A 26553-nucleotide genomic window follows, 5' to 3' on the forward strand; every position below is an offset into this window, starting at 1 on the left:
CAAAAGTCTGAGGTTGATTTATGTATTCAGTTATCCAATGATTACTGAACACCATTTATGTGCCAGGCCCTATTCTAGATGGTGGGAAATAACTACACTGAACAAGATTGCTACCCTCATGGGGATTATAGTCTAGTTGTTGTTGTTGTTTAGTCTCTAAGTCGTGTCCAACTATTTTGTGACCCTGGGAACTGTAGCCAGCCAGGCTCCTCTGCTCATGGGATTTCCAAGGCAAGAATACTGGAGTGGGTTGCCATTTCCTTCTCCAGGGGCTCTTCCCAACCCAGGGAATGAACCCACGTCTGCTGCATTGGCAGGCAGATTCTTTACTACTGAGCCATTAGGGAAGCCCTATTGTTTGGTTGGGGGAGCTAAATAATAAATTAGCAAATAAAAGAGTGCTTGTTTGTGATAAGTACTTAAGGGTAAGAATAAATCAGGGTAAAGAAGTAGCAGTTATACAAAGTATTCTCTATGAGATAAAATGGTGGGGGGAGGAGGCTTCTCTGATTTGGAGTAAACCTAGATCATTGTAAGAGGTGAGTATAATGCCATAATCTTGACATTCCCTTGATGAACACACAACCAAAGGAAGCAAAGACGATGAAGACAGATTTCTCTTATGAACAGCACCTGAAAAAATTCTAAAGGAAATATTCACACTCCAAATCCAAATCCATGATTTACTATGTCATAGACCGAGCAGAGTTTATGCCAGGATGAAACATCAGAAAAATCTACCTAATTCCCCAGACAAATGGACTTTAGGGGAAACAAATCATGGTATTATCGCAAAACCTGTTGAAGAAACATTTGATAAAGTTCAATACCTATACACGATAAAAGTAATTGGGTAATTAATATATATGTTAATGAGAGCAGAGATTATCCTTCCCACTGGTCATGGATATATACCAGGTGCCAAAATCAGTGTCTGGATTAGTAGTCCTTCAGTACACATTTGTTGAGTGAAGGATGAATGAATGAAGTCCTTTATTTAGGCTGATTAGAACATCTACAAAAGCTTTCATCATCCTTAAGGGAGAAAGTGAAAGTCACTCAGTCTTGTCTGATTCTTTGCGACCCCTTGGACTGTAGTACACCAGGCTCCTCTGTCCATGAAATTCTCCAGGCAAGAACACTGGAGTGGGAAGCTGTTCCCTTCTCCAGGGGGTATTCCCAACCCAGGGATTAAACCTGGGTCTTCTGCATTGCAGGCAGATTCTTTACTGTCTGAGCCACCACAAAAGCCCGAATGAAAATTTAGAGGCCATTCCTTTTCAGGTTGGAAACTGCAGAAGGGCGCCCTCTCCTGGCCAATGCTCAAAGATGCCCTGGTCAGCTCAGCAGTACCCTGTGAGGTCTGGGATTTGGAAGACAAGAGAAACAGTCCGTGTTTGCAATGGCATTACCGCTGGTCCAGTAAAACTACGACAGTCAGAAAAATTTCCAGAATCAAGATCACACTACTTTCCTCTTCCTGCAGCAATAGCTATTGAGAAAAAGTAATAAAAAATAACATATCACTTAAAACAGGCGCTAAAAGTAAGCACTCAAGGAAGTAACCTAATAAAGGAAACAGAAGAACTTTCTGGAGAGAATTTTAAAATTCTACCAAAAGGTATCTTAAAACTAAATAAGTGGAGACATGCCACGTTCATGGAGGTGATGATTTACTGCTAAAAAAATGTCAGCTCTCCTCAAATTAATCCGCAAATTCAGCGCAAGTCCTCTCAAAACCACAGCATGTATTTTTGGTGACTTGGTAAACTGAATCTAAACTCAGAACAAAGAACAAAGGTCTGAAAATAGCTAAGACAACTTATGAAAAGGAGACTCAAGAGGAAGGACTCACGCCACCAGATATTAGGATAGTTTAAAGCGTGATGACTAAAGCAGTTATGGAACATGCAGAAGGAAGAGAGCGTCAAACCAAAGAACAGAACTGAGAGTCCAGAAATAGACCCATGACACAGAGAACTTAGTGTGTGTTAGAAGGAGCATCACCACCACGGAGAAAAGATGAATTCTTCGCTAAATAGTGATGAGAAAACGGACTCACTTCATGGCGATTTTTTAAACGTCGGGCCCTTCTCTCACATCATCTTCTAAAGTAACTTCAGTTGGGCTTGAAAAGTAAAGGTGAAAGATAAAACCATGAAGCTAATAGGGAGAAAATACCAAAGGAAGATGCAGTATACCTGTGATTGGTAGGTGAGAAATCTTTTTAAAACTATAAACCATAAAGGGGAAAATTGATGGATTTAGCTATATTTCCAGAAATAAAAGACTTTTATTTGATGAAGAAGGTCACAGACAAAATTATCTGACAGGTGAAGACGTGGGAGATTACATATGGACATTCTATGACTGGAGAAAACTCAAGAAAGCCCATTAAGAAAATTAAAGGGGAAATATGGGGGAAAGATAGGAATATAAAATTTACGAAGAAATCTGTTAAAGTGCAATCAAAGAATTGCATGGCAAACTATAAGACATCTCTTCACTCCCCACCCCCATCATATTAGCATAATTGGAGAGAGAAGAGGCCGATGAGGGCCCTTCATCCTCTGCCATTGTGCATGTCGATAACCCTAGCCATTCTGGAAGTAAATGCAACCCCACAGTGACATTAAATGTATATACATTCTGTGATCAAAAAGTCCACTCTTGGGATACGCCCAAGAAAGACTGTACCAGGTACAGGGGGGAGCAAGAATAAGGTTTGCAGCGACTTCAGGTTTTTAATCCTTCCCAAAAGAGCTCAGGAAGTGATGTGTAGACTGTGTATCCAGTAGCCCCAGATGGCTCACCCAAGTAACACTTCATCATGCAGAGGCACCACTGGCAGATCTCAAAAACATGTACCGAAGGGGAAAAGAAAGAAATGATTTGTGGAACAATATCATGTTTGTGAATTTCTAAAACACAGAAGCACAAAATATGTATTTTCCCTGGTATGTATATATATGTGAGAAAAAATCCACACAACTAAAGAAAGTGGATTGGAAGACTATAAATTATATTTATGGAGTGTGGTTGACCAGGTGGAAGGGAAAGAGGAGATGCAGAGGTCTAGGGAGCCAAGGTAGGCAAGCAGCTAAGTCCAGACACCTGAGGCAAAACATCACCTCTAACACACACAGTTCAGTTATGTCCAAATTCAACTGAGGACTGTCTTCATCCCTACCTGTCAATCAAAAAATGCAATATCTGTCATACAGAACAGACTTGTGGTTGCCAGGGGAGGGAGGGGATGGGGGAGGGAAGGACTGGGAGTTTGGGATTAGCAGATGCAAACTATTATACAGAGGTAGGATAAACAACAAGGTTCTACTATATAGCACAGGGAACTATATTCAATGTCCTGTGATTAACCACAATGGAAAAGAATATATATATGTACACACACACATATATATATGTCTGTAAGTATAACTGAGCCACTTTTCTGTACAGCAAAAATTAACACCTTATAAATCAACTATACTTCAATAAAATTTTTAAAACAACATCCTTTACTATAGAGATAACTCTACCTGCTGCATTGTTCTCACTGGATAAAAGATTTTAAACAACAATCCTGGAATTTACTCAATAGTTAGGTTAGTGTAACTACATTTATTAAACTTAGTAATTCTCAGACTATGCCAGGGTGAAGTCAAACTTGTTTACTTACTGGAAGATGGGGTATTCAGTCAACCCTACAGAATTATTCAGACACAATTGTTCTGCTAGGAAGAGCCAAAAAGCCAAACTCACTGTCATGAGCCATTACTTCTCTGGGTGGGAAAGCAAGAGACAATTCATAGGAGGCTTACCTACTGCTCCGTCACATTTTACAACCTGCAAATAAAATCTTGTGGTTCAACTTGTAGAGAAATTTGAGGTGAGTATCAAAAGCCCAGGAACCCTGCACTTGTGATCAAAGATTCACTATGAATGTGTTTGAAAGGGAAACTCCCGCAGTTTTTATATTCACTTTAAAGAATATGAGAATTAAGGCTTTCCACCTGGGCTCTGGTGCGTTTTCAAGTCTTATCAGTTGCATGGGGCTCTAACCATGGGCTCCAGTAATCTGACTCTGGCCTGAAAGTAAGTCCTCTGGGCCTGGTCTCCAGGGTCCCAGAGGAGTGACTGTCAGGACTCGGCAGGCATATGTGGGTAGAGAAGGGAAGTGGTCCCCAGTGCAGTGACCGAGGGGAGACTGTTGGAGGGAGGGTGGCCTCACCGTGCCTTCTGGGTCCACGAGCAGCAAGTGTTTGGCCTGGCCGTTGTGCATGCCAGTGAGGACGAAGGAGCCCGGGTTGGTGGTACTCTTCCTGACCAAGAAGTCTCCATCTCTCTTTAGCAGCCCTTCTGCCTCCTTCCTGCTCATCTCCCCTTGGTACCAAGGCTCTGCTTTCAGTTCTTCCAGCATCTTGGCATCTGGCGCTCTGGGTGAGACGGGGCTGATGCACTCCATGGAGGCTGCCTTGCTCAACACAGGCCCCAAGGACTGAATCTTGAGGGCATCTTCAAAAGGCTCTGCCAACAACATGTGCCAGCAACACGTCAATTCCAAGGAGAGCAGAAATAAACAACACAATGTGAGGGCTGGCAATGCAAAGGCAACTTCGACCAGAAAAAAAAAGTAGAGAAAACTGACTGGCTGGTAAGATAACAAGATTCATCATCATGGCATTTGAAAACACAGCCCAAAACTTGGCATGACTCTTTCTGATGAGTCTGCTTTCCCAAGACAAAGATTCAAGCACACCCTTTGTCTCACTAGTTAGAATGACTTCATTTTTGCATGCTCCAAGAGGCCAGGCATACTACATGCCATCTACTTTCTCTGGAACATTGGCTAGCCTCTTCAACAAATGTGCTCTCTTCTGAATAAAAATCTGTCAATACCAAAGAAAATACACAGAGGAAAAGACAAATTGCAAGGTTTCGTGCAAAACCGAAACCCAGCCCAACAAATGTTTCTTTCAAAATCTTTGTGTTAGGTGCATTTTTAAAAGAGAAGAAAACCAACATTTATTAGCGGCCCTTTGTGTGACTTGCCCCAGGCTAGGAGCTCTACCTCCCTTGGACATTCACTTGTTTCCCTGCAGAAAAAGGCTCTTGTATGAATGTTTGAGATTGAGCTTGACTCTATGCCCTTCAGAACACACTTCTCACTGCGGGGCATTGCTCTTAAACAGCAACAGATATCAGCAGTGAGAGAAGTCGACAGGCACATCTAATTAAATCTCAATGTTCGATTTTCAAACAAAGCAATATGTATAACAGCACTCTGAAAAATGCACACAGTGCTACACAGGAGTAAGGTGTTGTGATGTTCATTGAGGACCACGCTGCCGACATGGTACAATGCTGGCATGGTACACCACGAGACCAGGAAAGTTTCTCTCCTGGGCATAGCTATATCCCCAGAAGCCAACACTGCTCATGGGTCATACTTTGTACCCTATAAACACTCAGGGAGTGCTGTAAAATCAGACCAGTTTGTTAAATGTTAGCAGAGAATGGGCAGAAGTGAAGTGAATAAATGAAACCAAAACTAAGACGTTTTGACAACTTGTTAAATTATTTACAGATTTGCACCCCACTCCCCCCAAAAAAGAATAGGTTAAAACTATGGGCTAAAATTGTTTGTGTATTTTCTTTCTTCATTCTACTTTTTTCCCTGATTACCCGGAGTAGTTGAAAATCTGTATTCTGTTTCTACACCATCACCATCATCATCACCATCATCTCAGACCCACTAGCACCAGCATCACCGTCAACATCATCATCACCTACACCACAATCACCATCTCATCATCGTCGTCACCTTCCTTACCATCATTATCATCACCACCACCGTCGGTACCGTTACCAGAACAATCAGCACCACCATCACCATTGTTATTTAGCTATAGTGGTTCAAGATACTGTTTCCCTGGTGCCTCAGACGGTAAAGAATCTGCCTGCAATGTGGGAGACCTGGGTTCGATCCCTGGGTCAGGAAGATCCCCTGGAGAAGGGAATGGCAACCCTCTCCAGTATTCTTGCCTGGGAAATCCCATGGACAGAGGAGCCTGGAGGGCTATACAGTCCATGGGGTCACAAAGAGTTGGACACAACTGAGTGACGAACACTTGGCCTTGGTGTTCAAGATAAACAGGGCACTAGGTCTACTTCTCCAACACTATTCAGCAGATACTAGCTTTTCCAGGGCTCTGTCTGCTTTCTCTCTCCCCTTCTCTAGTTTTGGGAGTAGGAGTGGAAATTGAGGGATGAGCAAAGGGTGGCTTGGGCTTTCATTTTTCCCATCTCAAACCCCAGCCGAATCTAACTCTCCTCAGGCTCTGGGGCCAGAATTCACCGGCAACTTGACTAAATTAGGCAGTGAAAATGGTCTGCCATAAATTCAACTACTAAAATGAAGTTGGGAGACATTGTTAAACTGGAGCAGAGGGTCAAGGAGCTAAGAGTTGGTGCTAAATTTTGCAAAGTCGCTTCATACCTCCTAGGCTATTTCCACATTTTTTTTTTTTTTAAATGAAGAGATTGGATTAGATTGGATTAGATGATTCTGCAGTTCTTCTGGCTCTGGTGAATTTTTGTCTGTCATCCTGGGAGAAATAGACTATTGTTGTCATGGTGAAGCCTATTCATAAAAGCACTCAATCCTATCCTCACCCACATACAATACCAAGTATTGAACCAGCAGTGAATTTACCAAACTTCTGGGCGTCTCTATTTCCTCCTCTGCAAACGAGTAATAATAATGATAATAATAATATCTACCCATAAGACTACTGGAAAAATTAAATAATATGCACCTTGCCACGCGGTAGAAACTGACTAAATACTAGTCTCCTCTCCCTCCCTTTTCAGCCTGTGAAGTTCTCAATGAAGTTGAAAAAGAAATCTGGGAATGTAAAGCTATCTGTGAGCTTAGAAAGCTCTTTCAAAATTCTTTAACAACAATTTACACTTTCATTAACCAGTTCACAGATGACTTATTTTTCGCAATCTATATGACAAACAGAGGTCCCTGACACCTGTCACACTAGAGTGCAAACAACAGTAATTTGGGGTCCCTCTTCTCATCCCATTTGATTTTCATCAGAGCATTTGTCACTACCTGTAACACATGGTGGTTATTTAAACTCCATGAGAGTAGGGACTTTGTCTATTTTGTTTTCCTGTATATCCCCAGTAAATAGAATAGTATTTGACACCTGGTAGGTGTTCAGTGGAGAGGAAGAAGGGGAGAGGGAAAGTGGGTGTGTGTAGGCAAACACGTGGGTGTATTACAATTTCTTGCTTACATGTTAGTTTTATTCAGCAGATTAAGAGGGGCCAAGCCATTTCAGCTTGGCATCCTTAAAACTGATACAGTATTTTAGGCACACAATATCCAATTAATACCTAAGTGAAGAAATAAATGAATGCATTCATTTATGTATATCATTTGTCTCAATATGATTGTCAAGGACAAAGTTAATTATAAAAAGAGGGGGAAGTTGCTTTGTCTCCTGCAGAGAACTGCAGAGAAGGTTGTAACAAGAAAGCAAAAACGTTCAAAGCCTTGGAAAACTCAATCATAACCCAGAAAAAAAAAAAAAAAACCAGCTAATCAGCATTCTTAATCAAAACCACACTGGAAGAAAAAACAGTAATTGCACAGATTTCAAACAAAATACAAAGTTAAAAAAAAAAAAAAAAAAAACAGCCTTAAAAGAGAAAAAAACAATAGCAAATGGAAACGCACTCATGTCAAAGAGGTCTTTCCGCGGGCTGCTCTCTGCACTGCTGCCCGTGGCCGGCCCCGTCTGCTGGGGGATACGCTGGGTATTGACATAGGTGGGGGCTTCTCCCGTAGGAGCCACGTGTGATTTCCCTTCAGGCATGCTGTAGATGTCCAAGGATCCTGCAACAAAAAAATAGACCTCTTTTCTCTTCTGATCGTAATGCTATTTATGTTAAGCCACCCAATGTTTCACAGAGAAGTTCCTTTAGTCCATTCATGAGAAAATCCTTCTTTCAGATGCCCATCTATTAAATCTCTTCTCTGACCCTCTTACTCTGCTGTGCTTCGGCTAGGATATCCTCCACTCCTTCCTGTCAAAACGGGCCCTGCCAGCCCAGGATGGTGGACAACATGAAGGTTAGGAGCCTTGTCAAGACCCTAGGCCCATCTGACTCAGGCCGGGGTGGGGCGCGGGAGGAGCAGGGGAACCACAGGGCCACAGAAGCTCCCTCAGCCTCCTCATTCCCTCTGCGAAGGACTGAGATCAAAATAACTGAGCAGAACAATGAGCCTTATTTTCACTGCTCTTTTTTTAAGTGTAGGTGAATGCGTCATACATTAACTCCAATAGAAACGCAATGCATTTCCAATGCTCTGGCCCCATTTTTAGAAATAAAGCAATATTTACCCCATTTGCTAATGAATTGAGGCTCTTTCTTTTATAAAACAGAATCAGGCTTGTGCCATCATGAGACTTCCCAACTGGACCAAGACTGTTGAGGTTGGACTGGAGGGGGGGGGGGGGGCGGTCACTGCTATTGTCACCCGAGGTGAACGAAGGGTGTGGCCCTGCCTGGGTCACCATCTGATTCTTTGTACAGGATCACTGTTTCTAACAAACTTCCACAGACACTCTCAAGATCACCTTGGGCCTAGAGAGTGGTCACCTCTCCTGGTGGTGGGGCATGAAAGTCAGCTCAATCCAACCGGCGAGAGTGGGTCCAGGACCCTTTAAGAAGCTTTCCCAAGAGCCCACTGAAGGACTTTTGGCAGCACCACTGTCTCTGGCCTATAAGCCTGAGAACGCAAGTGTCCTGAGAAAGTCATCAGCTTCAGATGTCCGCGAGTGTTGAGTACAGGCCAGGGAGACATACACTCCCTGGTGATGGTACCCAGAGTTCAGTTTCATTTATGGGAAATGGCTGCTAGCCGATTAATAGAGGTTTATTTGTTCTATGGACAAGGTATTTATTGCTTTCCAATAAGAACTTGAAATTCATTAAGAGTTATGAGTCTCAAGTTCCAGGCCAAGAACTTATATAAGGCTCATTTTTTCTCTGGTGAATTTCTTACATTGTCTGTTCCTGATCTGGCTGGAATAACTTGGATATAAAAAAGGACCTCATTTTCAAATAAATCTAACAAATTTTTCAATAGAGTCAATATCTAATGTAAGTAATGTGTCTCCCTTAGTCTTTAATAGTTATTCTATGTCTAAGTACATGATTGTTGTCTAAAATTTTTTAAATGTATACAGAACAAACTTGAAAATGTAAAAAAGTGCCTCTGGCAAAGTTATAACTTTAATTTGCTATTTCTATCCAATTCTGAGGTAGAGTCATGTAGTTTGTTGGTTCTTTTATGGATTATTAACTGGGAAGCACAAATGGGTCATTGTTCAGCTGGGGCAGGCATGACATAAAATTATTTCACGAGAGGAACATTTAAAAAATATATTGTCATTTACCCACTAGCACAAATGGCAATAATGAAGGTGAAAACCTTAATGTTAAACCAACAAATGGTTAAAATATATACATAGAAGTATACATCAGATCTTAATTCATTTATCAATCCATTTCCTTTAGACCCTGTAGCCAGGACCCTGGAACTGTCAAAAGTTCTCGAAATGTTTGAGGAGGTAAAATGTTTAAAATTAAAAGAAACCTTTAAAATGTACTCATAGATATATACATGTGTATGCTTATCTAAAAATAACTGTCTAGAGAATAGAGACTGATGTTAGCAATTAAACTAAGTAGTACTTAATTAGTCATACTATTTTTAATGCAGGATGTAGGTGCATGCTTATAGGTTTGATAAGAAGTGAAATGTCCTCTAAAAGGACCCTGTGACAGACTTGTATTCCAGGTGCCATCTCTGCCAGGGCTGGTGTCACTCCGTTCTTCCTAAAGGTGACTGTAGAAGAGGGAGGTGGGGCAGAGGAAAGGAAGGGAAAACTACAAGCTGCTGTTAGAAGCTACCAGGATTCAATATTGACTCCAGAGTCTCCCACCTTAGCCTCATTTGAACTAGGTGTGGAGTTGGCCCTGGGGAGGTGAATTCCTCAGCCCCTGGGTGGGCAAGCCCTCCTGCCTGAGAAGGGCCTTAGGGGCATAGTCTCAGCATGCAGGAGAACAGGAAGAACTGGGAGGGGTGAAGAGTGAGCTGGTCCTGATGCCCAGGGAGGGATTATCTGATGCATGCCCTCCGACATCCCTGACAGCCATTATTTCTATTTCTTTGATTTGGTATCCCTGACAGCCGTTATTTCTGTTTCTGTGATCCGGTTGGGAAACTGCATCTCCACCCACAGCAGTTATTTCCAGTCAGCCACTCTGCCACTCCACAGGACAGGAACCAGCCACTAGGGAGCACATCACTTTTGAAAAGCATTTTTTATGTTTCTTGTCCACCTTACCTTGCCTCTCACCTTGCCTGACAGGTGTAGGCTGCCAGTCTTCACCAAACGGGTCTCCTAAGTGTCTCCCCTGGTAGTAAGTTTGCTCTTTTCCTGCAAACTATAGATATATGTAAATACAAAGCAAGAAAAAGTCCTCTTCTTCTTGCATCTCCACCTTTAAAGACCATAGTACAGTAGAAGGGACTTCAGTGGCCAGTGGATTGCATTCCTGTTGCACTCAGTTTTCCCTTCATGCCTCACAGTTGACATGAAGGTTTGGGAAGTAAGTCTGTGTGGGTGTGAAAAAAGAGGCTACATCTCATCAAAACTACAGATGCTCCCTGTTTTCAGTTCCCCCCCACCTCCCTTCCCTAAGTGTGACCATAAACTGAACTCTCTACATACAGCCACATCACAGAACATGCCTTAAAATGGATTTCAGTTAGAGACTATTTATGTGTCAGAACATAGTTTCCACCCAGCATATACACCTATAACCATTCATTCCTGGGCAAATCCACCTTGTCGATTCCTTCTTATAGAGCTTTGACCCTTGGCTTCAGTGTTATTTACCACTTTTATTGTCATCCACATAAGGTAAGCGACATCAAAAAATTCCCTATAACAATGAGATATCATAGAGCTACCAAAACTCTAGAAAGAGAATGTCTCACTAGAATTTTGAATTAGGGGGAAAATCAGGGAGATAAGTAAAATAGAAAACCTCAAAAAAAAAAAATCCTATGTTAAAGGCTTACATTCTTTCTCTTTCCAGAGAACTCAAAGTACCCCAGGCTTTTAAAAGTCTTGAACTCTCTCTTTTCCTCATTAAGTTCACAATACAATGGGATTTGTCCTGGGATGAAGAGGGAACTTGCAGACTTGTTTATCTCAGGAATCACAATGGCATTCCAAGGCATTTGGAACCTTGTGATGTTAAAGCAAAAGCTTCCACTACTGTCTGCTTTATGAAATTCAAGGGGAGGAAGTTTGTGAGTTTTTCCGTCTGGATAGAACATCAGCCTGAAAATAGAGTGGAAGAAAGCAATAGGAAATGAAGTTCAGTTAGCTCCCATTCAAGGACAGATATAAGACTCACCTGGGCCGTGTCAGGACCGAGGGGTCTGGCTTTCAGGCGAGCATCGGCAAACCCCCCTGGAGGAGGCGTCTTGCTTGGAACGCTGTTGTAATACGGGTGATCTGAGCCAACACTCTCCTCTTCAGTCCACGGCTCATCTAGACTCTGCATTCTGTTAAAAGAGGGTTTTCAAGAACTTTAGCCAAAAGTTGAACTTACTGTCCAAACAAAAAAAATCTAATGTTAGTAACGATAGTCCCAGATAGCAGAGTTCAGTCACTCCCCCTTCAACGATCTAGGTCTCAGGCACATGTGAAAAGCAGATGAGTGGTTCAGCCAAATATCCCTGCCTTGTTCACAGTGCTACCCTTTAGAACATTCCAGTCTTATTTGAAACACAAAAGAACTCCTTTATTAAAACTACATTTTAATAAGGAAAGACATAGTTTATATGTAATGATAATCAGCTTCTTGAGGTATAGACACATATTTTTGTATATCATGAAATTTACCCAAAACAAAATTAACTTTAATGGAGATTTAGTGACATCAAGGAAAATGGCAGAGTAAGGACCTCTGAATTATTCTCTCCTCTGTAATGACAACAAGAAAGCTAGCAAAAAACGTTTTCATGATCAACATTTTTAGAACTCTGGAAATTAATCAGAAGTTTGTACCAATCTAGAGAGTGTTTATTAAACAAACAAAAAAAGACACAAATAGCTGGCAGGACAAGAGTTTTGTTGCATTTTAACTTGCTCTGGTGCCATCTCCAGGGTAGCCTTAAAAGCCAAAATCCAATAGTCACTGTGAAAACCATCAGCCTAAATAACTAGACAAGGGAGGAGGCAAAAGAGCTTTTAGGTTCCTGTAAAGCCCTATTCCCAGAAAACAGTCATTATGACCTTTCTGATCATTCTCTATAAGACTCCACTCCCAGAACTGTCTTTATTTGGCCTGATTCAGAGCTTGTCTATGGAAAACAGCTTCTTCCATAAGGTCATTTGTCAAAAACAATTAGAGGCAATTATTTAACACTATAACTCCCTGAAACAATAGATAACATTTGGGCTAAAGAGTAAGCTAGTCAAAAAGCTTAAAAGAAAAAGCTGGGAAATGATAAACTTTGACATATTTCTAGGAATCTAGGCATCTACATGTATGCATAGAACTGTTTTCACATCCGGGTTGTGTGCCTGCTCAGAAAAGATGTAAGAAGGCATCAGTTCTCATCTGCACTGACCTTGAAGTTTTGCACAAGCAGAAAGTGAAAGCTAAAGCAGAGTTGCCAACTGCCCAGCTAAGTGTTGAAGGAGTTCCCCAAGATTCACACAGAGTAACTCAGCAAAAGCTGGAGGACTTAGTGATTTCAGACATTTAAATCTCTCTTTGATCATTAGCTGTCTAATAAGTGACCTGAACAGAGTTGTCAGTGGTCATATGTAACAAAATATAGACTTTACTACGTTGGTTTAGGAAAATCATTAAAACAAACAACCACAACAAACAGCAACAGCAGCTACTCCAGTGAACATGAGTAATAAGAAAGTAAAACAGTCCTATTGTTTATATGGAGACCTTTTGAGAGATCTCCTGCTAAGTCGCTTCAGTCGTGTCCGACTCTGCGACCCCATAGACGGCAGCCCACCAGGCTCCCGGGTCCCTGGGATTCTCCAGGCAAGAACACTGGAGTGGGTTGCCATTTCCTTCTCCAATGCATGAAAGATCTGGATAGAGGATAAAACCAGCCTCAATGTTACCTTAAGCCAAAGCCTAATCCAGAGCAAGTGAATCCCAATTCTTTTCAATTTATAAGAGATGAGGAAGCTGCAGAAGAAAAGCTTGAATCTAGCAGAAGTTGGTTCGTGAGATTTAAGGAAAGAAGATATTTCCATAACATCAAAGTGCAAGGCAAAGCAGCAAATGCTGGTATATTGATAGAAACAATTGCAAGTTATTTGGAGTATCTCACTAAGATAACGAAGGTGGATACACTAAACAATAGATTTTCCATGTAAACAAAATAGCTTCATTTTGGAAGAAGACACCATCTAGGAATTTCAGAGCTAGAGAGAAGTCAATGCCTGGCTTCAAAGCTTCAAAGGACAAACTGACTCTTGCTAGGGGCTAATGCAGTCGGTGACTTTAAGTTGAAGCCAGGGCTCATTTACCATTCTGAAAACTAGGGCCCTGAGGAATTATGCTAAATCTACTCTGCCTATGCTCTATAAATGGATCAGCAAAGTCTGGACAACAACATATCTGTTTATAGCATGGTTTACTGAATATTTTAAGTCCACTGTTGAGACCTATTGCTTGGAAAGAAATAATTCCTTTCAAAATATTACTACTTATTGACAATGCACTTGGTCACCCAAGAGTTCTAATTGAGATTGATGTTGTTTTTAAGCTTTCTAATACAACATTCATCCTGCAGCCCCTGAATCAAAGAGTAATTTCAGTTTTCAAGTCTTATTACTTAAGAAATACATTTCATAAGGCAATAGCTGCCATAAGTAGTGATTCCTCTGATCGACCTGAGCAAAGTCAATTGAAAGACTTCTAGAAAGGACTGATCATTCTAGATGCTATCAAAAACTCTCATGATTCATGGAAAGAGGTAAAATCTTCAACATTAATAGGAGTTTGGAAGAAGTTAGTTTCAACCCTCGTGGATGACTTTGAGGGGTTTAAGACTTACAGGGAAAGTCTGTGTTTAACAGAACTTTATGAGCTATAAATGCCTGTATGATAATAGACAATATCAAATCAACAACCTGAATTTCTACCTTAATAAACTAGAAAATAAGAGTTAAACCCAAAGCAAGCAGAAGGAAAAACAATAAAGATTAAGGTAGAAATAAAAATAGCAGAAAATCAATATAGAAAAGCAATGAAACCAAGTTGGTTATTAGAAAGATCAACAGTATTAACAAATCTATAGCTAGACTGACCAAGAAAGAACAGAGAAGACTCAAATTACCAAAATTAGGAAGAAAAGATGAAAAATTGCTACGAATCATACATGAATTAAAAGGATTATAAGAGAAACTATTAAAAATTATATACCAACAAATTAGATAATCTAGATGAAATGGAAAAATTCCTATGAAGACTCAATCTATCAAAAATAACTCAAGAAGAAATAGAAAACCTGAAGATAACTCTAACAATGAGACTAAATTAGTAATCAAAATCTTGCTTCCCAAGAAAAGCCCAGAATCATATGGCTTCCTGGTGAATTCTATCTAATATCTAAAGGCGAATTAATAGCAATTCTTCATAATTCCTCCAAAAAACAGAAGAGGAGGGAAGTTTTCAAACTAACTCTATGATGCCAATATTATCCAGCTGCCAAAACCAAAGACACTGCAAGGAAAAAAAAAACTGCAGACCAATATCTTTTATGAATATGAGTGGAAAAATTCTCAACAAAATACTAGCAAGACAAAAATTCTCCAGCAAAATACAAAAAAAATCATAGACCATGACTAAGTGATATTTCCCTGGTAATGCAACGTTTTTAAACATTCAAAATCAACTAATGTAATATGTCATAGCAATAGAATAAAAACAAATGCCAAATACTCATATCTAGACACAGAAAAATCATTTGACAAAATCTGACAGTTTTCCATGATAAAAAAACCATCAAAAATCTTGGAATAGAAAGGCCTTTTTCTCAACCCCAAAAAGATAATCTATGAAAAGTCCACAGCTAAGAATACAATTAATGGGAAAATTCTGGATATTTCCCTCCTAAGATCAGGAACATAATAAGTTTGTCCCAACTTTCCACCTCTAATCATTGTACTAGAGATTCTAGCCAGGACAATTATATAATAAAAAGAAATAAAAGGCATTCAGATTAGTAAGTCAGAATAAAACTATATTTACTTGCACAGGACACAATCTTGTACATAAAAAATACTAAGGAATACACATACACACACAAATGATTAGAGCTAAGTGAATAATAAAAAATAAATGAATTCAGCAAGTTTCCACAATACATAATCAGTGTATAAAATCAATTGTATTTTTATATATTAACAATAAAAACCAAATTAACAAGCAATGTCACTTATAGTATCAAAAAGAATAAAAGATTTATCCTTTTGGTAGTAATAACTACCAAAGCAAGTGCAAGACTCATAACTGAAAATTATAAAACATTGTTGAAAGAAATTAAGGAATTCTAAACAGGTGGGAAGACATCCTGTATTCATGAATTGAAAGGTGTAATACTGTTAAGATGGAAGTACTCCCCAAATAGGTCTATAGATTCAAGATAATTTCTATCAAAATCACAATTGTCTTCTTTGGTAAAAATAAACAAGCTATGCTAAAATTCATTTGAAATTGCAAGAGGCCCAAAATAGTGATCAGGGTCAAACATTAATAAAGAAGAATGTAGCTGGAGGACACATACTACCTCACTTCAAACTAACTATAAAGCTATACTAGTCAAGACTATATGGTATTGGCATAAGGATAGACATATAAATCAATGGAACAAAATTAAGAGTCCATAAACAAACCCATACATTTATAGTCAATAGATTTCAACAAAGATGAACAATTCACTACGTAAAAGAATAGTCTTTTCAAAAAATGGTGCTGTGATGACTGGATAATCATTTGTGAAAGTTGGACCCTTAAATCACACCGTATACAAAAATTAACTCAAATGGATTAAAGACCTAAATGTAAGAATTAAAACTTAGAAGAAAACATAGATGTAAATCCCCATGATCTTGGATTAGGCAATGGTTTCTTACACAAGACACCAAAAGCAAAAGCAACCAAAGAGAAAATAAGTAAATTACTTGGACCTCATCAAAGTTAAAAAGGATGGTCCTTCAAAGGACATTATTAAGAAAATGCAAGACAACACAAAGAATAAGAAAAAATATTTGCTAATCATATATCTGGAAGGAGACTTGTATCCAGAATATATAAAGAATTTATGCAAGTCAACAATAAAAAGACAAATAATGCAATCTTAAAACTGGACTAAGGACCCTGCCCATTAGAGGTTCAAGACCAGCTCCACCCACGAAAGGGCAAGCACCAGTCCCTTCTACCACGAAGCCTACACAAGCCCTTAGACAAATCTCATCCACTAATGGGAAGATGCCAGAAGCAAGAGGAAATATAATACTGAAGCCTGTGGAAAGGAGACCACAAACACGGTAAGTTATACAAAATGAGATGACAGAGAAATATGTTGCAAACAAAGGAACAGGATAGAAACCCACAAGAACAACTAAATGAAGAGGAGATAGGCAATCTACCTGAAAAAGAATTCATAGTAATGATAGTAAAGGTGATCCAAAATCTCTGAAAAAGAGTGGAGGTACAGATGAAGAGTATACATAAAATGTTCAATAAAGAGCTAGAAGACTTAAAGAACAAATGAACAGAAGTGAATAATACAACAACTGAAATGAAAAATAGACTAGACAGAATCAATAGCAGAATAACTGAGGCAGAAGAACAAGTAAGTGAGCTGGGAGACAGAGTGATGGAAATCACTGTCACAGAGCAGAATAAAGAATAAAGAGTGAAAAGAAATGAAGGTACTCTCAGAGACTTCTGGGATAGTATTAAATGCACCAACACTCATGCTATAGGGGTCCCAGACAGAGAAAAGAAAGAGAAAGGGCTGGAGAAAATAATCGAAGACATTATAGTCAAAAACTTCCCTAACATGAGAAAGGAAACACTCACTCAAGTTCAGGAAGTGCAGAGAATCCCATACAGGATGAAACCATGGAGGAATAAACCAAGACACATATTAACTAAACTGACAAAAATTAAAGACAAAGAAAAAATATGAAAAGTAACAAGGGAAAAACAACAAGTAATATACAGAGAACCCGCATAAGGTTATCAGCTGATTTTTCAGCAGAAACTTTACACCAGAAGGGAGTGGCAAGATGTATTTCAAGTGATGAAAGGGAAAAACCAACAACCAAGAATACTCTATCTAGAAAGGATATCATTTAGATTTGGTGGAGAAACCAAAAGCTTTACAGACAAACAAAAGCTAAGAAAATTCAGCACCACTAAACCAGCTTTACAACAAATGCTAACAAACTTCTCTAAGTAGAATGAGATCAGCAACCTAAAACATGAGACTTTGTACATATATAGACTTTGTACATATGTAGACTCCTAGATCAGAACTGCGGAGAAGGCAATGGCAACCCACTCTGGTACTCTTGCCTAGAAAATCCCATGGGTGGGGGAGCCTGATGCGCTGCCATCTATGGGGTCGCACAGAGTTGGACACAACTAAAGTGACTTAGCAGCAGCAGCAGCAGATCAGAACTGGTGACAGCAAAGAAAAACTACAATAGATACACATACAAAAAAGAAAAACCAACTCAAACACAACACTAAAGATGGTCACCAAACCACAAGAGAAAAGAACAAAAGAAGATGTGAGGAAAAAAGAACTACAAAAACAAACCCAAAACAGTTAAGAAAATGGCTTTAGGAACATACATATCAATAATTACATTAAATGTAAATGGATCAAATGCTCCAACCAAAAGACACAGACTGGCTGAATGGATACAAAAGCAAGACCCATATATATGCTGTCTACAAGAGACTCACTTCAGACCTAGAAACACATACAGGTTGAAACTGAGGGGATGGGAAAAGGCATTCCTTGTAAATGGAAATCAAAAGAAAGCTGGAGTAGAAATACCTTTATCAGTCAAAATAGACATTAAAATAAAGACTGTTACAAAAGACAAAGAAGGTCATTACATAATGATCAATGGATCAATCCGAGAAGATATAACAATTATAAATGTATATGCACCCAACATAGGAGCACCTCAGTATATAAAGCAAATGCTAACAGACATGAAAGGGGAAATCAACAGTACCACAATAATACTGGGGAACTTTAACACCTGCTTACACCAATGGACAGATCATGCAGAGACAAAAGTAATAAAGAAACACAAGACTTAAGTGATACATTAGACCAGATAGACTTAATTGATATCTATGAGAAATTCCATCCAAAAGCAGCAGAAAACACTTTCTTCTCAAGTGCACATGGAACATTCTCCAGGATAGATAACATTTTGGACCACAAATCAAGACTTGGTAAATTCAAGAAAATTTGAATCATATTAATCATCTTTTCTGACCACAATGCTATGAGATTAGAAATCAACTACAGTTTAAAAAAAAATTGTCAAAAAAAAAACCAACACATGGAGATTAAACAATATGTTACTAAACAATCAATGGATCACTGAAGAAATCAAAGAGGAAATCAAAAAACATCTAGAGACAAATGGCACCAAAAAAATGACAGTCCAAAATCTGTGAGATGCAGCAAAAGCAGTTCTAAGAGGGACCTTTATAGCAATACAATCCTACCTCAAGAAATGAGAAAAATCTCAAGTAAACAACCTAAATTTACACATAAAGCAACTAGAGAGAGAAGAACAAACAAAATCTCAACAATCCTCAAGAAGGAGAGAAGTCATAAAGATCAGAGCAGGGATAAATGATATAGAGACAAAAGAAAACAATAGCAAAGATCAATGAAACTAAAAGCTGGTTCTTTGAGAAGATAATGTTGATAAACCTTTAGCTAGACCCATCAAGAAAAAAAGGGAGAGGACTCAAATCAATAAAATTAGAAACGAAAAAAGGAGAAGTTACAACAGACACCACAGAAACACAAAGGACCATAAGAGACTACTGCAAGCAACTTTGTGTCAGTAAAATGGACAATCAGAGAGAAATGGACAAATTCTTCAAAAGGTGCAACCTTCAAAGACTGAAACAGGTAGAAATAGAGAATATGAACACATGAGTCACTGAAATTGAAACTGTGGTTTAAAAACTTCCAACAAACAAAAGTCCAGAACCAGATGGCTTCACAGATGAATTCTGTCAAACATCTAGAAAAGAGTTAAAACCTATCCTTCTCAAACTATTTCAAAAAATTATAGAGGAGGGAATACTCTGAAGCTCATTCTACAAGGCCACTATCTCCCTGATACCAAAACTCAATAAAGATATCACACAAAAAAAGAAAATTACAGGCCAATATCACTGATGAACAAAGACACAAAAATCCTCAACAAAATATTTACAAACTGAATTCAACAATACATTAAAAGGATCATACACATGATTAAGTGGTATTTATCCTGGGGATGCAAGGATTCTTCAACATATGTAAATCAATCAATATAATACACCATACTAATGAACTAAAGAATAACAACTATATGATCATCTTACCAGAGGCAGAGTAAGCTTTTGACAAAATTCAACACTATTTATGAGAAAAACTCTCCAGAAAGTAAGCAGAGAAATAATATAACATAATAAAGGCCATATATGACAAACTCACAGCAACGATCATTCTCAACAGTGAAAAATTTGAAAGGATTTTCTCTAAGATCAGGAATAAGACAAGGATGTGCAGTCTTGCCACTTTCATTCAACATAGTTTTGTGAGGCCTAGCCACAGCAATCAGAAAAAAAAAGAGAAATTAAAGGAATTCAAATTGGAAAACAAGAAGTAAATTTGTCACTGTTTGCAAATGACATGATACTATACACAGAAAGTCCTAAAGATGTTACCAGAAAACTACCAGAATAGAATTTGGTAAAGTTGCAGGAAACAAAATTAATATACAAAAATCTCTTGCATTCCAATACACTAACAACAGAAGATCAGAGAAACTAAGAGAAACTAAGGAAACAAACCCATTTATCACTGCATCAGAAAGAATAAAATACCTAGGAATAAACCTTGCTTTAAGGAAGCAAAAGACCTATATTCAGAAAACTATAAGATACTGATGAAAGAAATCAAAGATAACATAAACAGATGGAGAAATATACCACGTTCTTAGATTGGAAGAATCAGCATTGTCAAAATGACTATACTATCCAAAGCAATCAGCAGATTCAATGAAACTTCTATCAAATTACCGATAACATTTTTTCACAGAATTACAGCAAGAAAAACTTCACAATTTGTATGGAAACACAAAAGACACTGAAGAGCCAAGACAATCTTGAGAAAGAAAAATGAGTCTTTCTGACTTCAGGCTATACTACCAAGCTACAGTAATCAAAACAATGTGGTACTGGCACAAAAACAGAAATATAAATCAGTGTAACAGGAAAGAAAATCCAGAGATAAACTTACTCACCTATGGTCACCTAATCTATGACAAAGGAGGGAAGAATATACAATGAAGAAAAGACAGCGTCCTCAATAAGTGAACTAAGAAAACTGGACAACTACATCTAAAAGAATGAAATTAGAACATTCTCTAACATCATACACAAATATAAATTCAAAATGGGTTAAAGGCCTACATGAAAGACCAGACACTATAAAATGCTTACAGGAAAACATTGGCAGAACACTTTCTGACATAAATCACAGCAGGATATTTTTTGGTTAATCTCTGAGATTAACAAAAATAAAAATAAACAAATGGGACCTAAATAAACTTAGAAGTTTTTGCATAGCAAAGGAAATTATCAACAAAATGAAAAGTAAACCCACAGAATGGGAGAAAATATTTTCAAACACAGCAACCAACAAGAGATAATCTAAAATATATAAACAGCTCATGCAGCTCATTATAAAGAACAAACAACCCAGTCAAAAATGGGTGGAAGATCTAGAAAGACATTTCTCCAAAGAAGACATCCAGATGGTCAAGAAGCACACAAAAAAGATGCTCAGTATCACTAATTGCTAGAGAAATACAAATCAAAACTACAATGAGGTATCACCTCACACTAGTCAAAATGGCCATCATCAAAAAGTCTGCAAACAATAAATGCTGGAGAGGGTGTGCAGAAAAGGGAACTCTCCTCCACCATTGGTGGGAATGTAAACTGGTAAGCCACAATGGAGAACACTATGGAGATTCCTTAGAAAACTAAAAAGAGAGTTACCATGTGGTCCAGCAATCTCACTGATACGCATATGTCTGGAGAAAATCATAATTTGAAATTATACACACACCCCAATGTTCATTACAGCACTATTTACAATAGCCAGGACATGGAATCAACCTGAGTGTCCATCGACAGAAGAATGGATAAGTAAGATGCAGCACATACATGCAATGGAATATTACCCAGCATGGAGTAAAGCAAGTCAGACACAGAAGATAAATATCACATGATGTCGTTTATACATGGAATCTAACAAATAAATGGTACACATGAACTTATTTATGAAACAGAAATTGTCACAGATGCAGAAAATGTACTTATGGTTACCAGAGGGGGGGAGAAGGGAGGGAGGAATAAACTGCAAGATTGGAACTGACATATACACACTACTATATATGAAATAGATAACTAATAAGAACCTACTGTATAGCTCAGGGAACTCTATTCAGTACTCTGTAATGATCTATATGGGAAAAGAAATCTAAAAAGAAGTGGAGATATATACATATTTATATATGTGTATATATATATGTAACTGATTCACATTGTTGTATAGCAGAAAGTAACACAGCACTGTAAATCAACTATAATTTTTAAAATGGGCCACGGATTTGAGCAGACATCTCTCCAAATAAGATATACAAATAGCCAATGAGCACATGAAAAGATGCTTGACATCAATAGTTATCAAGAAAATGCAAATCAAAAATCACAATTAGAGACCACTTTGTACTCATGAGGATAGCTAAAATCAAAATGATGGACAATAACAAATATCAGTGAAATTGAAACTCATACATTCTGGTGAAAATATAAAATGGTACAACCACTTTGGAAATCAGTTTGGCAGTTTCTAAAACTTCAGCACAGAGTTACCATATGACTAGGCAATTCTATTCCTAGTTATATACCCAAGAGTATTGAAACATCTGTTCACACAAGAACTTGTACACATCTTCACAGCAGCACAATTCATGAGAACTAAAAGGTGAAAACAACCTTAATATCCATAAACCAAGGAAAGAATAAACAAAAGGTAACAAATGTATGCAAAAGAATGTTATTCCATCCTAAAAATGCCATACTGATACATGCTACAACATAGCTTAACCTTGAAAACAATCCAATAAGTGAAAGTAGTCAAGCACATATTCTATGATTCCATGCATATAAAATATCCAGAACTGGCAAATCAATGAAGACAGAAAGTAGAACAATGATTATCTCAGGAGAGAAGATTGCAAGTTGGGGAATTAACTGCTAATAAGTATGGAGTTTCTTGCTGGGGTGATGAAAATGTTCTGGAATTATATAGGAATGATAGTTATACAGTCTCTGACAGTACTAAATACTACAGAACTATATATTCCAAAAGGGTATTTTCATCATAAATTACATATCAAAAAATTTTTTAATAATCAAAAGAGATTTGACTACATTTGAATTCTTTTTCATTGTCTTCTCTGATTTTGTGTTGAAAATGACCCTGGATTTTGACGAGGAAAAATCTTCTAAGGAAAATCAGACCATACCAAAATTTCCATTCATTTAAAAGTACTATTTTTGATTTCCAGTTGGAGATGGGTGATGATTCCAGATACAGAATCTGTCCCCCAATAATTAATACAATGAGCAAAAAGTAATTCACGAATAATAAGTAAAGTCATCCAACCACCAGCAGCAAGAGAAGAGAGAGGAAGCCATGTGCACCAGCCTGAAACTTTGAGATGCTAGGGCAGCTTCCTGGGCCCTAATGCCACCACACTCACTCCACACTCATCTGTCCCCAACTCTGCTTGGAGGAATGTGGACAAAGAAGCTGATTATACCAAATTCTCACACTTCCAGCTCATTCCCAATTTGAAGAGAAATGGCCTGAGCAAGCGAGAAGCAAACCCAAGGAGAACTGCTCACAAACAGAACCTCCTGTCTTGCTGGCCTCTGGGAAATCTAGAAGGAAAATGGGCCAGTGACTTCTGCAGTCCAGGGTCTCTGGAAAAGGGTGGGGAAGGGAAAAAGAGTGTGGCAGCTGGAGGCAAGATGTGCTCTCTCATGGCCCCAGCAGGGCCAGAAGGCAGCACTTTCCCACCTGATGGGTCTCAGACCTGCTCAATGGACACAAGCAGTTTGTCAGGCCAGATGGGAATGATGTCAGGGAACACAGGACCCCTGGCTGATACTCTGCTTTAGAAATTTTTTACCATTACTTGCATATTGGATTCAATGTTTTCTCAATAGATAAGATCTCTCTACTTCATTTTCTTTCCCCCAAACTTCTTCAAACTTTATTATATAGAAACATGTAAGGACTTCACACCTTAAGTATATGCCCAGAGAAGCATGTAGTTCAATTAACTCTCCCCACTCATTTTTGTACATACTAATTTAATAGTATTTATTTGACTTTTATGTAATATTTTGAAAGTACAGAAAAGCTAAATTAATATAAAAGACACCTACACATCCACCACCGAGATTAAACAAGTGTGAACAGTTTGCTATATTTGATTCCTTTCTTTTTAAAGAAATAAAATTTGTCAGACTCACACTGGATGAATAAATATGTGATGTTAACAGTAAAATGTTAATAGCAGAATCTAGATGGTTGGTTATACAGGTGTTTACTGCAAAATTCTTTTTACATACTGGAACACTGTCCTTATAAAATGTTAGGGAAGAGATACACTTAACAAAACCAGTTATAGCCCACCCCAAGCCCCTGTAGGTTTCTCAGGTGGCTCAGTAGTAAATAATCTGCCTGTCAATATAGGATACATAGGTGACGCGAGTTCAGTCCCTGAGTCGGGAAGATCCCCTGAAGGAGGAAATGGCAACCCACTTCAGTCTTCTGGCCTGGAGAATCCCATGGACAGAGCAGCCTGGCAGTCTACAGTCTATGGGGTCACAAAGAATCGGACACGACTTAGCATGCATGCATGCACCTAGCTTCTGTGTACAAAAATTTGGGCTTCCCAGGTGACACAGTGGTAGATAATCTGCCTGCTAATACAGGAGATGCAAGAGACATGGGTTCAATCTGTGAGTCAGAAATATCACCTGGAGTAGGAAATGGCAAATCACTCCAATATTCTTCCCTGGGAAACTCCATGGACAGAGGAGCCTGGTGGGCTACAGCCCATGGGGTTGCAGAGTTGGACATGACTGAACATGCATGCATACATGTGCCTGCCATCCTCAAATGTCCTAGAGTTGGTGTGTAATATTCTTGCATGTTTTTATACTCTTTATACACATGCATTTATTCATAAGCTACATGTACAATCATTTATGTGTTTTTAAATTTTCCATAAATGGTTCATATCCTTTTTTACATCATTTAAAATGTTTGAGATTCATTTTGATAATACACATAAACTGATGAATTCTGTTTAATGACTATATTCCATTATAATACAAAATTTAGAACTTTGTTCACCCACTGTCCTGCCAAGGGCTATACGGTCCCCACTACTTTCTCTTTTTTCACTCAGCTTTAATAAGTTTGCAGAAGTCCTTGTCAACCAGGAAAAATGGGGCCTTCATAGGCACCCCCAGAATGAATACCTTAAAAAAAATTTTCCAGTGGATGAAAAAAAAATTAAAAATCTCTTTCAAGAAAGTTGAAGACTTCAGAGAGATAATGAAGACAGAGGAGTATAATGCCTTCACAAATAAGTCCAGAATATGGCCATAGAAGTTGGAAGAAAAGTAAATTCAGGAGAAATTAACTTTTATTGACAGTGAACACACCATTGTAATAAGCTTTCAGTAGGAGAAGTGACTGAATGACCAAATGCCTCATTACTTTCTTCTTAGTGCTGCATGGAATATTCTTATCTCCCAAGAAAACTCAAGAGTAGACGCCGAACATTTTTTATAATAAACTAAACATCTCACAATTCCTGTTTACATTTACTATTTCATTTAGTGTTTAAATGAAACATTTAAACTCAGTTCTAGACCTTCTAGAACTAACACCAAAAAAAGAGTTTCTTTTCATCATAGGGGACTGGAATGCAAAAGTAGGAAGTCAAGAGATACCTGGAGTAACAGGCAAGTTTGGCCTTGGAGTACAAAATGAAGCAGGGAAAAGGCTAAGAGAGTTTTGCCAAGAGAACATACTGGTCATAGCAAACGCCATCTTCCAACAAGAGACAACTCTACACATGGACATCACCAGGTGTTCAATCCAAAACCAGATTGATTATATTCTTTGCAGCCGAAGATGGAGAAGCTCTATACAGTCAGCAAAAACAAAACCAGGAGTTGACTGTGGCTCAGATCATGAACTCCTTATTGCCAAATGCAGACTTAAATTTAAGAAAGTAGGGAAAAAACACTAGACCATTCAGGTATGACCTAAATCAAATAAATCCCTTACAGTTATATAGTGAAAGTGACAAATAGATTCAAGGGATTAGATCTGATAGATAGAGTGCCTGAAGAACTATGGTTGGAAGTTTGTAACATTGTACAGGAGGCAATGACCAAAACCATCCCGATGAAGAAGAAATGCAAAAAGGCAAAATGGTTGGCTGAGGAGGCCTTACAAATAGCTGAGGAAAGAGGAGAAGCGAAAGGCAAAGGAGAAAAGAAAAGATATATCCATCTGAATGCAGAGTTCCAAAGAATAGCCAGGAGAACTAAGAAAGCCTTCCTAAGTGATCAATGCAAAGAAATAGAGGAAAACAATAGAATGGGAAAGACTAGAGATCTCTTCAAGAAAATTAGAGATACCAAGGGAACACTTCATGCAAAGATGAGCACAATAAAAGACAGAAATGGTATGGACCTAATAGAAGAAGAAGATATTAAGAAGAGGTGGCAAGAATACACAGAAGAACTGTACAAAAAATATCTTCATGACCCAGATAACCATGATGGTGTGATCACTCACCTAGAGCCAGACATCCTGGAGTGAGAAGTCAAGTGGGCCTTAGGAAGCATCACTATGAACAAAACGAATGAAGGTGATGGAATTCCAGCTGAGTGATTTCAAATCCTAAAAGATGATGCTGTGAAAGTGCTGCACTCAAAATGCCAACAAATTTGGAAAACTCAGTAGTAGCCACACGACTGGAAAAGGTC

General features: G+C 38.5%; 1 protein-coding gene across 3 annotated transcripts in view; it reads right to left on the bottom strand.

Annotated features, from left to right (window-relative positions):
* SHC3 (SHC adaptor protein 3) overlaps positions 1-26553 on the bottom strand; it is a 179806-nt gene that overhangs the window by 24916 nt on the left and 128337 nt on the right. For 2 of the 3 annotated variants that reach the window (XM_043927465.1, XM_043927464.1), the window contains 4 exons: positions 11515-11665; positions 10434-10533; positions 7754-7912; positions 4232-4527 (listed from right to left, as the gene is read on the bottom strand). In XM_043927465.1, the coding sequence (XP_043783400.1) occupies positions 4232-4527; positions 7754-7912; positions 10434-10533; positions 11515-11665 (706 nt within the window). The remainder of the gene's footprint in view (positions 1-4231; positions 4528-7753; positions 7913-10433; positions 10534-11514; positions 11666-26553) is intronic. The other variant, XM_043927466.1, reaches the window with a different exon arrangement.

Source organism: Cervus elaphus, chromosome 16, assembly GCF_910594005.1.
Source record: "Cervus elaphus chromosome 16, mCerEla1.1, whole genome shotgun sequence".
Taxonomy (NCBI): domain Eukaryota; kingdom Metazoa; phylum Chordata; class Mammalia; order Artiodactyla; family Cervidae; genus Cervus; species Cervus elaphus.